The sequence below is a fragment of the Mytilus trossulus genome, unplaced genomic scaffold (genome assembly GCF_036588685.1).
Source record: "Mytilus trossulus isolate FHL-02 unplaced genomic scaffold, PNRI_Mtr1.1.1.hap1 h1tg000050l__unscaffolded, whole genome shotgun sequence".
In the NCBI taxonomy this organism is placed as follows: Eukaryota; Metazoa; Mollusca; class Bivalvia; order Mytilida; family Mytilidae; genus Mytilus; species Mytilus trossulus.
Genome location: NW_026963292.1, coordinates 3,491,736 through 3,505,350, shown reverse-complemented (window position 1 = coordinate 3,505,350; position 13,615 = coordinate 3,491,736). Strand labels below are relative to the sequence as shown.

The following is a 13,615-nucleotide window of genomic DNA, read 5'->3' as shown; positions in this document are numbered from 1 at the left end:
TGAAATAATCTTCAAATCCAAGCAGTGGCATAGTGAAAGCTGTGCTAATAAATATGATTGATTGACAGACAGACAGAATCATTGGATTGACAGACAGACAGAATCATTGGATTAACAGACAGACAGAATCATTGGATTGACAGACAGACTGAAACAGACAGACATATTCATTGGATTGACAGACAGACAGAATCATTAGTTTGACAGACAGACTGAAACAGACAGACAGAATCATTGGATTGACAGGAAGACAGAATCAGACAGACAGAATCATTGGATTGACAGACAGACAGAATCATTAGTTTGACAGACAGACTGAAACAGACAGACATAATCATTGGATTGACAGACAGACAGAATCAGACACAGAATCATTGGATTGACAGACAGACAGAATCATTGGATTGACAGACAGACAGAATCATAAGATTGACAGACAGACTGAAACAGACAGAAAGAATCATTGGATTGACAGACAGACAGAATCATTGGATTGACAAACAGACAGAATCATTGAATTGACAGACAGACAGAATCATTAGATTGACAGACAGACTGAACAGACAGGCAGAATCATTGGATTGACAGACAGACTGAAACAGACGGACAGAATCATTGGATTGACAGACAGACAGAATCATTGGATTGACAAACAAACAGAATCATTGAATTGACAGACAGACAGAATCATTAGATTGACAGACAGACTGAAAGAGACAGACAGAATCATTGGATTGACAGACAGACAGAATCATTAGATTGACAGACAGACAGAATCATTAGATTGACAGACAGACAGAATCATTAGATTGACAGACAAACAGAATCATTAGATTGACAGACAGACCAAATCATTGGATTGACAGACAGACAGAATCATTGGATTGACAGTCAGACAGAATCATTGGATTGACAGACAGACAGAATCATTAGATTGACAGACAGACAGAATCATTGGATTGACAGATAGACAGAAACAGACAGACAGAATCATTAGGTTGACAGACAGACAGAATCATTGGATTGACAAACAGACAGAATCATTAGATTGACAGACACACAGAATCATTAGATTGACAGACAGACAGAATCATTGGATTGACAGACAGACAGAATCATTAGATTGACAGACACACAGAATCATTGGATTGACAGATAGACAGAAACAGACAGACAGAATCATTAGGTTGACAGACAGACAGAATCATTGGATTGACAGACAGACAGAATCATTAGATTGACAGACAGACAGAATCATTGGATTGACAGACAGACAGAATCATTGATTATACAGACAGACAGAATCATTAGATTGACAAACAGACAGAATCATTGGATTGACAGACAGACAGAATCATTGGATTGACAGACAGACTGGAACATTGGATTGACAGACAGACAGAATCATTGGATTGACAGACAGACAGAAACATTGGATTGACAGACAGACAGAATCATTAGATTGACAGACAGACAGAAACAGACAGACAGAATCATTGGATTGACAGACAGACATAATCATTAGATTGACAGACAGACTGAAAGAGACAGACAGAATCATTGGATTGACAGACAGACAGAATCATTAGATTGACAGACAGACAGAATCATTAGATTGACAGACAAACAGAATCATTAGATTGACAGACAGACCAAATCATTGGATTGACAGACAGACAGAATCATTGGATTGACAGTCAGACAGAATCATTGGATTGACAGACAGACAGAATCATTAGATTGACAGACAGACAGAATCATTGGATTGACAGATAGACAGAAACAGACAGACAGAATCATTAGGTTGACAGACAGACAGAATCATTAGTTTGACAGACACACAGAATCATTAGATTGACAGACAGACAGAATCATTGGATTGACAGACAGACAGAATCATTAGATTGACAGACACACAGAATCATTGGATTGACAGATAGACAGAAACAGACAGACAGAATCATTAGGTTGACAGACAGACAGAATCATTGGATTGACAGACAGACAGAATCATTAGATTGACAGACAGACAGAATCATTGGATTGACAGACAGACAGAATCATTGATTATACAGACAGACAGAATCATTAGATTGACAAACAGACAGAATCATTGGATTGACAGACAGACAGAATCATTGGATTGACAGACAGACTGGAACATTGGATTGACAGACAGACAGAATCATTGGATTGACAGACAGACAGAAACATTGGATTGACAGACAGACAGAATCATTAGATTGACAGACAGACAGAAACAGACAGACAGAATCATTGGATTGACAGACAGACATAATCATTGGATTGACAAACAGACAGAATCATTGGATTGACAATCAGACAGAATCATTGAATTGACAGACAGACAGAATCATTAGATTGACAGACAGACAGAAACAGACAGATAGAATCAGTAGACTGACAGACAGACAGAATCATTGGATTGACAAACAGACAGAATCATTGGATTGACAAACAGACAGAATCATCAGATTGACAGACAGACAGAATCATTGGATTGACAGACAGAAACAGACAGACAGAATCATTAGATTGACAGACAGATAGAATCATTGGATTGACAAACAGACAGAATCATTAGATTGACAGACAGACTGGAACATTGGATTGACAGACAGACAGAATCATTGGATTGACAGACAGACAGAAACATTGGATTGACAGACAGACAGAATCATTAGATTGACAGACAGACAGAAACAGACAGACAGAATCATTGGATTGACAGACAGACAGAATCATTAGATTGACAGACAGACAGAAACAGACAGACAGAATCATTGGATTGACATACAGACATAATCATTGGATTGACAAACAGACAGAATCATTGGATTGACAATCAGACAGAATCATTGAATTGACAGACAGACAGAATAGATAGAATCAGTAGATTGACAGACAGACAGAATCATTGGATTGACAGACAGACATAATCATTGGATTGACAAACAGACAGAATCATCAGATTGACAGACAGACAGAATCATTGGATTGACAGACAGACAGAATCATAAGATTGACAGACAGACTGAAACAGACAGACAGAATCATTGGATTGACAGACAGACAGAATCATTGGATTGACAAACAGACAGAATCATTGAATTGACAGACAGACAGAATCATTAGATTGACAGACAGACTGAACAGACAGGCAGAATCATTGGATTGACAGACAGACTGAAACAGACGGACAGAATCATTGGATTGACAGACAGACAGAATCATTGGATTGACAAACAAACAGAATCATTGAATTGACAGACAGACAGAATCATTAGATTGACAGACAGACTGAAAGAGACAGACAGAATCATTGGATTGACAGACAGACAGAATCATTAGATTGACAGACAGACAGAATCATTAGATTGACAGACAGACAGAATCATTAGATTGACAGACAAACAGAATCATTAGATTGACAGACAGACCAAATCATTGGATTGACAGACAGACAGAATCATTGGATTGACAGTCAGACAGAATCATTGGATTGACAGACAGACAGAATCATTAGATTGACAGACAGACAGAATCATTGGATTGACAGATAGACAGAAACAGACAGACAGAATCATTAGGTTGACAGACAGACAGAATCATTGGATTGACAAACAGACAGAATCATTAGATTGACAGACACACAGAATCATTAGATTGACAAACAGACAGAATCATTGGATTGACAGACAGACAGAATCATTAGATTGACAGACACACAGAATCATTGGATTGACAGATAGACAGAAACAGACAGACAGAATCATTAGGTTGACAGACAGACAGAATCATTGGATTGACAGACAGACAGAATCATTAGATTGACAGACAGACAGAATCATTGGATTGACAGACAGACAGAATCATTGATTATACAGACAGACAGAATCATTAGATTGACAAACAGACAGAATCATTGGATTGACAGACAGACAGAATCATTGGATTGACAGACAGACTGGAACATTGGATTGACAGACAGACAGAATCATTGGATTGACAGACAGACAGAAACATTGGATTGACAGACAGACAGAATCATTAGATTGACAGACAGACAGAAACAGACAGACAGAATCATTGGATTGACAGACAGACATAATCATTAGATTGACAGACAGACTGAAAGAGACAGACAGAATCATTGGATTGACAGACAGACAGAATCATTAGATTGACAGACAGACAGAATCATTAGATTGACAGACAAACAGAATCATTAGATTGACAGACAGACTGAACAGACAGGCAGAATCATTGGATTGACAGACAGACTGAAACAGACGGACAGAATCATTGGATTGACAGACAGACAGAATCATTGGATTGACAAACAAACAGAATCATTGAATTGACAGACAGACAGAATCATTAGATTGACAGACAGACTGAAAGAGACAGACAGAATCATTGGATTGACAGACAGACAGAATCATTAGATTGACAGACAGACAGAATCATTAGATTGACAGACAGACAGAATCATTAGATTGACAGACAAACAGAATCATTAGATTGACAGACAGACCAAATCATTGGATTGACAGACAGACAGAATCATTGGATTGACAGTCAGACAGAATCATTGGATTGACAGACAGACAGAATCATTAGATTGACAGACAGACAGAATCATTGGATTGACAGATAGACAGAAACAGACAGACAGAATCATTAGGTTGACAGACAGACAGAATCATTGGATTGACAAACAGACAGAATCATTAGATTGACAGACACACAGAATCATTAGATTGACAGACAGACAGAATCATTGGATTGACAGACAGACAGAATCATTAGATTGACAGACACACAGAATCATTGGATTGACAGATAGACAGAAACAGACAGACAGAATCATTAGGTTGACAGACAGACAGAATCATTGGATTGACAGACAGACAGAATCATTAGATTGACAGACAGACAGAATCATTGGATTGACAGACAGACAGAATCATTGATTATACAGACAGACAGAATCATTAGATTGACAAACAGACAGAATCATTGGATTGACAGACAGACAGAATCATTGGATTGACAGACAGACTGGAACATTGGATTGACAGACAGACAGAATCATTGGATTGACAGACAGACAGAAACATTGGATTGACAGACAGACAGAATCATTAGATTGACAGACAGACAGAAACAGACAGACAGAATCATTGGATTGACAGACAGACATAATCATTAGATTGACAGACAGACTGAAAGAGACAGACAGAATCATTGGATTGACAGACAGACAGAATCATTAGATTGACAGACAGACAGAATCATTAGATTGACAGACAAACAGAATCATTAGATTGACAGACAGACCAAATCATTGGATTGACAGACAGACAGAATCATTGGATTGACAGTCAGACAGAATCATTGGATTGACAGACAGACAGAATCATTAGATTGACAGACAGACAGAATCATTGGATTGACAGATAGACAGAAACAGACAGACAGAATCATTAGGTTGACAGACAGACAGAATCATTGGATTGACAAACAGACAGAATCATTAGTTTGACAGACACACAGAATCATTAGATTGACAGACAGACAGAATCATTGGATTGACAGACAGACAGAATCATTAGATTGACAGACACACAGAATCATTGGATTGACAGATAGACAGAAACAGACAGACAGAATCATTAGGTTGACAGACAGACAGAATCATTGGATTGACAGACAGACAGAATCATTAGATTGACAGACAGACAGAATCATTGGATTGACAGACAGACAGAATCATTGATTATACAGACAGACAGAATCATTAGATTGACAAACAGACAGAATCATTGGATTGACAGACAGACAGAATCATTGGATTGACAGACAGACTGGAACATTGGATTGACAGACAGACAGAATCATTGGATTGACAGACAGACAGAAACATTGGATTGACAGACAGACAGAATCATTAGATTGACAGACAGACAGAAACAGACAGACAGAATCATTGGATTGACAGACAGACATAATCATTGGATTGACAAACAGACAGAATCATTGGATTGACAATCAGACAGAATCATTGAATTGACAGACAGACAGAATCATTAGATTGACAGACAGACAGAAACAGACAGATAGAATCAGTAGACTGACAGACAGACAGAATCATTGGATTGACAAACAGACAGAATCATTGGATTGACAAACAGACAGAATCATCAGATTGACAGACAGACAGAATCATTGGATTGACAGACAGAAACAGACAGACAGAATCATTAGATTGACAGACAGATAGAATCATTGGATTGACAAACAGACAGAATCATTAGATTGACAGACAGACTGGAACATTGGATTGACAGACAGACAGAATCATTGGATTGACAGACAGACAGAAACATTGGATTGACAGACAGACAGAATCATTAGATTGACAGACAGACAGAAACAGACAGACAGAATCATTGGATTGACAGACAGACAGAATCATTAGATTGACAGACAGACAGAAACAGACAGACAGAATCATTGGATTGACATACAGACATAATCATTGGATTGACAAACAGACAGAATCATTGGATTGACAATCAGACAGAATCATTGAATTGACAGACAGACAGAATAGATAGAATCAGTAGATTGACAGACAGACAGAATCATTGGATTGACAGACAGACATAATCATTGGATTGACAAACAGACAGAATCATCAGATTGACAGACAGACAGAATCATTGGATTGACAGACAGACAGAATCATAAGATTGACAGACAGACTGAAACAGACAGACAGAATCATTGGATTGACAGACAGACAGAATCATTGGATTGACAAACAGACAGAATCATTGAATTGACAGACAGACAGAATCATTAGATTGACAGACAGACTGAACAGACAGGCAGAATCATTGGATTGACAGACAGACTGAAACAGACGGACAGAATCATTGGATTGACAGACAGACAGAATCATTGGATTGACAAACAAACAGAATCATTGAATTGACAGACAGACAGAATCATTAGATTGACAGACAGACTGAAAGAGACAGACAGAATCATTGGATTGACAGACAGACAGAATCATTAGATTGACAGACAGACAGAATCATTAGATTGACAGACAGACAGAATCATTAGATTGACAGACAAACAGAATCATTAGATTGACAGACAGACCAAATCATTGGATTGACAGACAGACAGAATCATTGGATTGACAGTCAGACAGAATCATTGGATTGACAGACAGACAGAATCATTAGATTGACAGACAGACAGAATCATTGGATTGACAGATAGACAGAAACAGACAGACAGAATCATTAGGTTGACAGACAGACAGAATCATTGGATTGACAAACAGACAGAATCATTAGATTGACAGACACACAGAATCATTAGATTGACAGACAGACAGAATCATTGGATTGACAGACAGACAGAATCATTAGATTGACAGACACACAGAATCATTGGATTGACAGATAGACAGAAACAGACAGACAGAATCATTAGGTTGACAGACAGACAGAATCATTGGATTGACAGACAGACAGAATCATTAGATTGACAGACAGACAGAATCATTGGATTGACAGACAGACAGAATCATTGATTATACAGACAGACAGAATCATTAGATTGACAAACAGACAGAATCATTGGATTGACAGACAGACAGAATCATTGGATTGACAGACAGACTGGAACATTGGATTGACAGACAGACAGAATCATTGGATTGACAGACAGACAGAAACATTGGATTGACAGACAGACAGAATCATTAGATTGACAGACAGACAGAAACAGACAGACAGAATCATTGGATTGACAGACAGACATAATCATTAGATTGACAGACAGACTGAAAGAGACAGACAGAATCATTGGATTGACAGACAGACAGAATCATTAGATTGACAGACAGACAGAATCATTAGATTGACAGACAAACAGAATCATTAGATTGACAGACAGACCAAATCATTGGATTGACAGACAGACAGAATCATTGGATTGACAGTCAGACAGAATCATTGGATTGACAGACAGACAGAATCATTAGATTGACAGACAGACAGAATCATTGGATTGACAGATAGACAGAAACAGACAGACAGAATCATTAGGTTGACAGACAGACAGAATCATTGGATTGACAGACAGACAGAATCATTAGTTTGACAGACACACAGAATCATTAGATTGACAGACAGACAGAATCATTGGATTGACAGACAGACAGAATCATTAGATTGACAGACACACAGAATCATTGGATTGACAGATAGACAGAAACAGACAGACAGAATCATTAGGTTGACAGACAGACAGAATCATTGGATTGACAGACAGACAGACAGAATCATTAGATTGACAGACAGACAGAATCATTGGATTGACAGACAGACAGAATCATTGATTATACAGACAGACAGAATCATTAGATTGACAAACAGACAGAATCATTGGATTGACAGACAGACAGAATCATTGGATTGACAGACAGACTGGAACATTGGATTGACAGACAGACAGAATCATTGGATTGACAGACAGACAGAAACATTGGATTGACAGACAGACAGAATCATTAGATTGACAGACAGACAGAAACAGACAGACAGAATCATTGGATTGACAGACAGACATAATCATTGGATTGACAAACAGACAGAATCATTGGATTGACAATCAGACAGAATCATTGAATTGACAGACAGACAGAATCATTAGATTGACAGACAGACAGAAACAGACAGATAGAATCAGTAGACTGACAGACAGACAGAATCATTGGATTGACAAACAGACAGAATCATTGGATTGACAAACAGACAGAATCATCAGATTGACAGACAGACAGAATCATTGGATTGACAGACAGAAACAGACAGACAGAATCATTAGATTGACAGACAGATAGAATCATTGGATTGACAAACAGACAGAATCATTAGATTGACAGACAGACTGGAACATTGGATTGACAGACAGACAGAATCATTGGATTGACAGACAGACAGAAACATTGGATTGACAGACAGACAGAATCATTAGATTGACAGACAGACAGAAACAGACAGACAGAATCATTGGATTGACATACAGACATAATCATTGGATTGACAAACAGACAGAATCATTGGATTGACAATCAGACAGAATCATTGAATTGACAGACAGACAGAATAGATAGAATCAGTAGATTGACAGACAGACAGAATCATTGGATTGACAGACAGACATAATCATTGGATTGACAAACAGACAGAATCATCAGATTGACAGACAGACAGAATCATTGGATTGACAGACAGACAGAATAGATAGAATCAGTAGATTGACAGACAGACAGAATCATTGGATTGACAAACAGACAGAATCATTGGATTGACAAACAGACAGAATCATCAGATTGACAGACAGACAGAATCATTGGATTGACAGACAGAAACAGACAGACAGAATCATTAGATTGACAGACAGATAGAATCATTGGATTGACAAACAGACAGAATCATTAGATTGACAGACAAACAGAATCATTGGATTGACAGACAGACAGAATCATTACATTGACAGACAGACAGAAACAGACAGACAGAATCATTAGATTGACAAACAGACAGAGTCATTGGATAGACAAACAGACAGAAACAGACAGACAGAATCATTAGATTGACAAAATCAATGTTGAAACCAGTCAGATAGGTGCTTGGTGCATACCAGTAGACCTCACAACCATTTCTTTTAAAATTATTTAAGAAAGTATTATTTTAGTCCTGATTTTTTTCATGTGTTCTTGCTATTATCCATTTTTGTGTTCTTGCTAATATCCATTTTGTTTTAACAAAACAAAAAGGAAATAGGAGGAAGTCAACGACCCAAAACTGTTTTGCCCTTAGATATTACTTCATCAGGTTTCATAGGATGTCGTGAGAGTTCCTTTGTACACATCTGTGCCTTGAAACTGACCAAATGAGGTCATATACACCTTATCTCTAATGCCGGCTGACCCGAAGGCTTGAACTTTTGACACGTACAACCATCCCTTTTTCATTGTGGTGTCAGATATATTGTTTTATGACGTCAAATGTTTACGGGAACCTGTGTGATATCCAGTAATGGCGGACGAATTGCGATAAGGTGTTTTGCCATGAAACAACTAATCATGAAATTTATACCCCTTCAATGTAAACTTACGGTAGAATCCAGCTTTCTTTATCAATCGTTTTTTGGAAAGTATTTTCATTGCCTGTAAATAGAAAAAAGAATTAGTGGCACATAAAAATATTAATTCAATTATTTTATTTACACTTCATTCTTTATTTGGCCTTTTTAACTTTTTTTGATAAATGGTCATATTGTAAAAACACTGGGATGTGAGAAAATTGGTAAACTTATTTTTGTGGTTTCAGTTTCAAAAACTGACATTACATTAGAAATATATATCCATGAGGTCAATACATACTTCAAATCCCATTGATTTAAATTCTAGGAGATTATATTGGTACATGAAACTTTTGAATGTACCTACCATGATGTTAATTCTACGCTCTCTGATTGTTTGCCAAACATCATGATCAAAAGATTTATAATGGACAAACATTTTCATAATTTTCAAAAGTTGATTTTATTAAATATCCCAAATGTTATGTATTTCATAAATACACTGGACGACTGGTATAATATTAATAAACATTACCATTATTTTAATCAATAACTCAGCTTTATAATGTAAAAGACATAAAAATTAATGCTTTGTTGAAATCTGTTTAATGGCCATGTTTGTTGTACTAAAATTTCTCTTTCATCCACCTTAATGTTCTGTTAAAATCTTTCTTTTTTTTTACCTGAAATCTGTCTTTTATCTACCTGAATGTAATGTTGATGATACTGTATTTATTATCATTCTAGTTAAACAAAAAATAAAAGATTACTTAATGTGTTAATCATTGCCTTTTCATGTAACTGAATCAATAGACAATTATTTCTACTTTGTTGTTTTTATCAATTTACAAAGACCATATTTTTCATATTTTGTCGTCTCATATTTTATTACTTTTATGTATATTTATTCTATTTCAACTTTCATTTTGAACATTATACATTTTCTCTCAAAAATAAATGTTATTATTTCTTTCAAACAAAAAGTATGCCAATAGTCCGGCGGCTACAAGCATATTTCAGACGAATTGTGCACATCCTGTTACAAGCATGAAATTTGGCATAGACCTTCCTAAACTATTACCCTTTTATTTCAGATAGGGAGGCATTTGAAAAAAATGTCTCACTTCCGGTAAAATCCAAAATGGCGGACGTCATACTTAAATCAGCCAAATATCGAAGGCTAGCGTGTAAAAATGTGTTATTATCATGCTTCTATCATAATATTTGGTACAGATCTTGGTTTTACTACTTTTGGATAAATCAAATAGATAGATGTCTTTAGACATCCCACTTCCGGTTAAAATCCAACATGGCGGACATTGTACTAAAATAAGCTTATTTTTTAGGGAGGGTAATTGAAATGTGTTTTAACGTACTGCTACTATCATTACATTGTGAAGGATTTTTCCTTAGGTGCTTCTGGTGGATACAATGTATAAGACATATGTCTTAAAAACCCTTACTTCTTTAAATATCCAAAATGGTGGACATAGAAATATAATTTTTTTATTCAAATTTCAACTTTTTTCAAAATGTAAAGAAAATGATTTTATTTTGTGCTGGTCATTAAACTTTTGGCTTAAAGTTATCCCCAAAACCACTTATTCTAGCATGTTGTAAATGTTTAGATATAAAGTTGACATTTCCGGTAAAAATATGACGTAAATTTCAAAGATGAGTCCTCAATCTATTTCTTCGATGTAGAGTTTTGGATAGATTGATTAAAACAAAATAAAATCACCATAATACTAAAAAATATTTAAATTTACTACTATTTGGCCAAGAATACATTTTTATATATTCACAGTCACCATGACATGCGCACATCGCAGTGCACGGGATACCCCGGATTTTCAACATTAAAAATAACCGCGGTATCCTTTCTTACATCCACAATGTACAAGATTCTGTCAAAATGATGAGGTCTCAAAAAGAGTTTTTTAAAAGCTATCCTCTTTTCCTCGCCTTGAGTGGGTAGCATAAGAGCCAATCCCAAGTTCGTCTCCCTAAACACCCACCTAAGTATAATTGCATGATTTACATGCTGGAAAAGACATGACCAAATTGAGGGATAGCATCAAAAAGCCTTTCCTTTTGCGCAAATAGTTATTTTCTTGATTCGTTAACAATGTTATACCCATCTGTTAAGTTTGTGCAATCTTACAGTAAAACCCCTGTGATTTAGTCTGATTAATCATTATTCTTTTTGTTAAAGTCACATCTTCAAATGCAATCAATGTTTCCCACATACTCTTTTTTCCCTTTCAAGCAAAGAGAGAACCATATCACAACAGGTAAAGGCATGGATAACAATAAGTGGGTCAGATCACTCAGATCACTCATTGCCTAGAGCATTTGAAAGGTCATTGATATATATGAATCCAAAGACTTTTGCCTTCTCAAACACAATCCATAGTTTGTCTACCCCTATGTGACAGAATAGCGAAACAGTAGTGACAGCATTATCATTAACGACTGTTTGAATCATGACTTGTTTAAGTTCGTGTTTGACTGCATCAGACACATGCACCATGATTTTAGTGTCTGCCTCTAAATGTGAACTTGGTGCTGAACTTGAAATACATATGGAAATAGAATATCCTGACCATTTGTTGCTATAACTACCATACGCATCCAAGACTTCATCCACTCATATTTCAGTTTCAAGGTCTTTTATTAAGGTAAGGACATAATATCCAATCAACATACTCATTAGGCCGCAATTCACAATCGGAGAGCTGATTTCCAACAATTACAAAGACTGTGGTATTGTTTCTCACATCGTTAAATTCCAAAAACACATATTTTCTTGCCTTGTTAACCAAATCTGTTTCTTTTTTTCTATCTTTTAACAAAACAATGTATCGATTTCAATAACATTAAACTTATCAAATCCATATTTTGATGGTGGCTGGTCAATCATCATTCTAAATGCTATAGTCACATTTTCAAACTCCATTTATGTCACCGACGCAGTTCCTTTTCCAACAAACGTGTTATCTTTTAATGCCTAGTGCATTTGAAAGGTCATTGACTGATATATATCTTATACCTTTTCCCTTCCAAATGCAAACCAAATTTTGTCTGCCCCTATGTCACGGAATAGCGAAACAGCAATGACATTAGTATCTGTTTGAGTCATGACTCGTTTAAGTCTGTGTTTCACCGCATCAGACACATTGATCATGATTCTAGTGTCAGCCTCTTTGTGTAAACATGGTGCTAAACTTGAAACATCATCAAGTGTTGGATAACACTGAATATCCTGAGCATTTGTTGCTTCAACTACCTTGCACTCAAAATTGTATTGAGCAAGCTGCTGTGAATGAAAACTTAAACGTTCTTTCTTACTGTCGTCATCTCTCAGAAAACTTTGCCAATTTTGAGGATGTTTTTAATCCTGGATTCTTCTGTGTAT

The 13,615-nt window shown here is 36.3% G+C and overlaps 1 protein-coding gene across 5 annotated transcripts in view; it reads right to left on the bottom strand.

The window, feature by feature from the left end:
• Positions 1–13,615, bottom strand: part of LOC134699207 (calcium/calmodulin-dependent protein kinase kinase 1-like) — a 95,454-nt gene that overhangs the window by 13,973 nt on the left and 67,866 nt on the right. For all 5 annotated transcript variants that reach the window (XM_063560808.1, XM_063560809.1, XM_063560810.1 and 2 more), the window contains one exon: positions 10,231–10,282. In XM_063560808.1, coding sequence (XP_063416878.1) covers positions 10,231–10,282 — 52 coding nt within the window. The remainder of the gene's footprint in view (positions 1–10,230; positions 10,283–13,615) is intronic.